The sequence below is a fragment of the Microtus ochrogaster genome, unplaced genomic scaffold (assembly GCF_000317375.1).
Source record: "Microtus ochrogaster isolate Prairie Vole_2 unplaced genomic scaffold, MicOch1.0 UNK125, whole genome shotgun sequence".
NCBI classification, from domain to species: Eukaryota; Metazoa; Chordata; class Mammalia; order Rodentia; family Cricetidae; genus Microtus; species Microtus ochrogaster.
Window position 1 is genome coordinate 202,292 of NW_004949223.1, and position 5,299 is coordinate 207,590.

A 5,299-nucleotide genomic window follows, 5' to 3' on the forward strand; every position below is an offset into this window, starting at 1 on the left:
TGACCTTAGGTGTCTTTTGGCCATTTGAACTTCTTCTGTTGAGAATTCTCTGTTCAGCTCAGTGCCCCATTTTATAATTGGGTTGGTTAGTCAAGGGATCTTTCTAGACATGTCTGTGCTCGCCTGGAATCTCAGCATTTGCGAAGTGGAGGCAGGAGGATAGCTGCAAGTGAGGCCACCCTGGAACATATAGTGAGTTTCAGGCCATTCAGAGCTACAGAGTGAGACCCCGTCTCAAATAAGTAAACAAACACACACACACACACACAAATCCCAGAGTCAGTTCTGGTAGTACACACCTGTCATCCCTGGTCTTAGGAAGAAGGGACACGACTCTGTAGAGCTCAAGGGCAACCTCAGCTGCTAGCAAGTTCAGGACACCTGTCTCAGGGGCTGGGGAAGTGGCTCAGTTGATAGAGGGTTGGCTATGCAAGAACCCAAGTTCAATCCCCTGGGCTTGTAGCTAAAAAGCAGGGTGTGGTGTCATACTTCCAATTCCAGCACCAGGAAGACAGAGACAAAAGGATCCTTGGGACTCTATGTCCAGCTGGCTCCAGGCCAGTGAGAGACCTTATCTCAAAAATAAAGTGGAAGACATGGCTGTCTAGGCTCTACATGTGTATGTACACATGTGTATCCCCCTCATTGAAGCTCAACCCAAATAAAGGTGCAAGGAATATTCAGAAGGTGTGATCAGGAAGGTCCCATAAGATGATGACATTTAGGCAGAAGCCCAAGAATCTTGTATACAAGGTGAGCATAGGCTATATAGAATGAGACCTGTTTCAAACATGAAAGTAAGAGATATAAGAAAATATGGACAGAAGGTGAAGGCAGAAGCCACATAGGTATCTAGAGGGAAAGCATTCCAGGCAGAAGGAACAGCTGTGCAAAGGCCCCGGGGCAGAGAGATGCTTCATTTGAAGGGACAGGAGGAAAAAGATGGGGTTAAGAGCAGGGGAGGGAAGGGGAGAGAGTAACAGAGGTTGAAATGGACAGTAGATGTCTTCCAAAAATGAGTCGGTTATCCAGGTAGGGAAATGCAACATGGAGACCACTTCCCATCCACCAGGCTGACTATCAGAATAAAAATGATGTTGCAAAGACACTGGCGGGGCTCCAGTCCTGCCGCATCCCTCAGAAACCCGGAGCCAGGGAGATGGCTCAGCGTGGAGAGGAGCTGAGGAAGGCCTGAGTCGAGACCCAGCTGACTCCCGAAAGTTGTCCTCTGCCTGTCACTCACATGTGTGCACCCCCACATGTACGTTAATAAACAAAATGTAAATCCAGTTTTTGAAAGTTAAACACGGGGCTTGGGGTGTAGTTCAACGATAGGGTGTTGCCTACCAAGTGCAAGGCCCTAGGTTCTACCCCCCAGCAACACACACAGACACACACTCACACACACACACCCATCACTACCACCAACAACCACCCTTCCTGCCAAAAATGAAGAAGAGAGAAGAAGTAATCACATGAGTCAGGAATTCCACCTCTGGTATTGAAACCAGGGACCTGACCAAGTGCGTATCTGTGCGTGTTCTCATAACATCTTTATACATAAGAGTTAAAAGGTAGACGGAGCCCAAAAGTCCAACAATGGGTGACTAGATAAACATATGGTATGTCTATCAGCTGGAATATTATTCACTTCCAGAAAAGAGATGGAATTCTGATACATGTTATCATGTTGACAAACCTAAAAAAAAAAAAGCTAAGATCGGTAAAAGAGACATATACGCATAGCATTATGTTGTCTTTCTATTACGGTAACAAGATGCAACCCACTAATTAGAGGGAAAGAGTTATCTTAGGTTATGATCGTGGAGGCTTCAGTCTCCCGGTTTTACTGATTTGGGCTTGTGGGAATCAGCACACCATGGCCAGAGTCTCCATGAGTTCCAGGAAGCAGAGGCCGACAGAAACAGGCCTGGATGCCCACAGCCCTTTCCAGGCGCATCCCCAGTGATCTAACCTCCTTTCACGACTTCACCTTCTGAAGCAGTGGCTCTCAAACTGACGCGGGTGTCACCCACATGAGTGTCGCCCATCATATAGTTACATTACAATTCAGTAGAAAAAAATAACAGTGGTGAAGTGGCAACGAAAATGTTTTATGATTGGGGGCCACCACGTGAGGGACTGTATTAAAGGGACGCAGCATTAGGAAGGTTGAGAATCATTGTTACAGAAACAAACGAGGGCTGAAGAGATGGCCCAGGAGTTAAGAACATACGCCTCCTACAGAGGACCAGAGTTCAGTTATCAGGCAGCTCACAACTATCTGGTAACTCTAGCTCCAGGGGATGCAACGCTCCCTGCTGTCCTCTGAGGGCACACATGGTCTTGTGCATGCCTGTGTAAACAGTAACAACTGTTGGGGAGGGGAGACTCTCTGGGTAGCTAGGCTGCGTATCAGTTGAGCAGGAAGCTCCAGGCATGCAGTTTTCAGGATCATCCTCCAGCCTGGGGTGACTTCTCTGCGATGCCTTTGAGGAACCCATGCTCCTGTAAGAAACCTCAATAAATTCAACTTCACCATGCTAGACTTGAGTAAAATTGTTCCTTTGCTCCATTCTGTGTCCTTCTGTTTTCCAACTGAGCTACACCCCCAACCTCCTATTCAATAAACTTTACTAACAAGCCTTTATGTATCCTTTATCCACCTACCCATAGCTCACCACCCTGAGAGACTCTCCTTTGTCACTTTAAGAATATTATTCTTGGGGCTGGAGAGATAGCCCAATGGTTGAGAGCATTAGCTGTTCTTCCAGAGGACCCGGGGTTCAATTCCCAGCACCCATATGACAGCTCACACCTGTCTTTAACTCCAGTTCCAGGAGATCTGATGCTAATGCACATAAAGTTAAGTAAATGGTTTTTTTGTTTTTTGTTTTTTTTTTTAAAGAATACTTAGCCCTTAGCTGGGCACTTGGGAGGCAGAGGCAGTTGAATCTCAGTGAGTTCCAGGCCAGCCTGGTCTAAAAAGTGAGTTCCAGGACAGCCAGGACTGTTACACAGAGAAACCCTGTTTTGGAGGCGGGGTACTGTTCTGGGGGCTGTGAATGTGGCTTAGTCAATAGGTGAGACATGTGTTTGGCAATCACAAAACCCTGATTTCATGCCCAGTTCTGCACAAACAGGACTTGGTGGCACATACCCGTCATCCCAAAGCTTTGGAGGTGGAGGCAGGACGACCAAGAATCCAAAGTCAGTTTTGGCTACAAATTCAGTTGGAGGCCAGCCTGGATTGCATAAGATCCTGTTTAGTAACAAACACTCAAAATACCTGTCATCCCCTCCCGGCCCCCTCCCTCTGCCCAAAAGCCCAGTTTGCTAAACTGAATCCTCTGTTGCCATTTCCAAGTGGATATGGATCAAACACCTTTAAGCTACCAAACTTTATCCTTCTTAGAAGAGAGAACTTTGTACCTGTTGTTGTTGTTTACACACACACACACACGCACACACACACACACACACACACACACACACCCCACATGCCAAAGTCTAACTGTGGAGGCCAGAGGACAGCTTGCTGGGAGTCAGTTTTTCCCTTCCATCGTGTTAGCATCTCTACCCATTAGGCCACCCTGCTGGCCCTATGTAGGCCTTTTCTTTCTGGATATTGTTGTTTGTTTTTTTGAGACAGGGTCTACATACCCCTGGCTATCTTGGAGCTCCTTATGTAGATCTGGCTGGCCTAGAACTCACTGAGATCCTCTGCCTCCTGATGCACTAAAGGCGCGGGTCACCATGCCTGGCTCATTTACTTCTAAAGGTACCTTGTAGCCCGCTAACGTCTAGAAGGCCTTGCAGCCTTGTGCCACATGCTTGTCATTCCAACACTTGGGAGACTGAGTCAGGAATTTAAGGCCAGCCTGAGTATGTGGTGAGTTTGTGTTTGAGGATAGTCTGAGCGACATGAGTTTCTCAGAAAAAAAAGAAAAAAGAAAAATCAAGAACCGAACAACCAATCTGATCACTCCTAAAAAAAAAAATGAAAATTAAGATGCCTTGTGAGAGTACACAGGTCACACATGATCACTATAGACAAGCTGATAAAGCAGGCCACAAATGCAGCCCACTTTTAAGGAGAAACCCCTTTTGTGTGGGTCTGACACATGCTTTTGCTTGGATTTTCTTTTCTAATGTGGACAATTTTGAAACACTTTGCTTGCGGGAGTTGCCTAAGAAGCCGTGGAGCGGATTGCAACAGGCTTGGAAGATCATTCTGGGTGTCCAGGGGCAGGGAGTACACACGTAGCAGCAATACATTTGCACCCAGGGTTCAGGTTAGCACGCCTACACCGCGCCGGTACTGGGACAAAGGGCCGCAGCTGCGCCTGCGCCAGCCTGCAACCCTTTCCGGAAGGAGTTTTGCCCCCGCCCAGGGTGACATCACGATCGAGTTGCCATGGCGCTGCTGCACAGTCTGGCTTCCTCGCTGGAGTCCCACAGGGGCCGGGACCGCCTGGTGAGAGGAGGTTGGGTCCGCCCTGCGCCGGAGAGATCTGGAGTTTGGTCAGAACTCAGAGATGGGGAAACTGAGGCCATAGAGGGGTTTCTAAAGAGACCGGTATCGGTACAAGACACCACACAACCAAGTTCTCAGCGCAAAGATTTACCCCAGGAGGACAAAGGGCAGGGAATAAGAGACAAAGACAGGACAGAGTACAAGGGAAAAGGGGAAGGGAACAGAGAAAGTTACTTGTCCTGGGGGAACAAAGGACTGGATAGAGAGGAGACGGATGTGACCCATTGGCAAACTGGCAAAGGGTAAAGGGGGAAACCCCGCGTTAGGATGAGACATTTAATTTTGAGTGAGCATGTTAATTAGGGTTGCCAAAGAGGGCTTTAGATTGCTGGACTTCAGTACTTTGGCAGCAGGACCTTGCTAGTCAGCCTCAGGAGAAGTGGCTACATAAGGGACTAGACCTTGGGGGTTAGCTTTAGGAAGATAATCCAGTGATTTTTCCGCAAGGCAGAGGTTTCCCGGCTAGTGCCTTGCCCTCAGATTCCTGTCCCTCTGGATCTCCAATTGATCACAAACACTGTCATCTAGTGTTGGACATTTGGGGTCAAACCTTCCAACCCAGCCCTGCAGAATCAAATAATGACCAAGATCTCACCAGGCCACCAGTGTTCTTGGATTATTCTGAACTGTTGAAATAAGAGCAGCGGGGGCTGGGTCCCCAGCACCCACTGCTCACATGGCTAGCTTAGCTTATGCCCCGAAATAATTACACGGAAACTGTATTCTTTTAATCACTGCCTGACCCATTAGTTCCAGCCTCTT

General features: G+C 47.9%; 1 protein-coding gene across 1 annotated transcript in view; it reads left to right on the top strand.

Moving 5' to 3' along the window:
- The first annotated feature begins 4,407 nt into the window (after positions 1-4,407).
- The window catches only part of Pex11g (peroxisomal biogenesis factor 11 gamma), a 13,486-nt gene continuing 12,594 nt past the window's right edge, over positions 4,408-5,299 (top strand). The window contains exon 1 of the mRNA XM_005371758.3: positions 4,408-4,477. Coding sequence (XP_005371815.1) covers positions 4,418-4,477 — 60 coding nt within the window. The 5' untranslated portion in view covers positions 4,408-4,417. The remainder of the gene's footprint in view (positions 4,478-5,299) is intronic.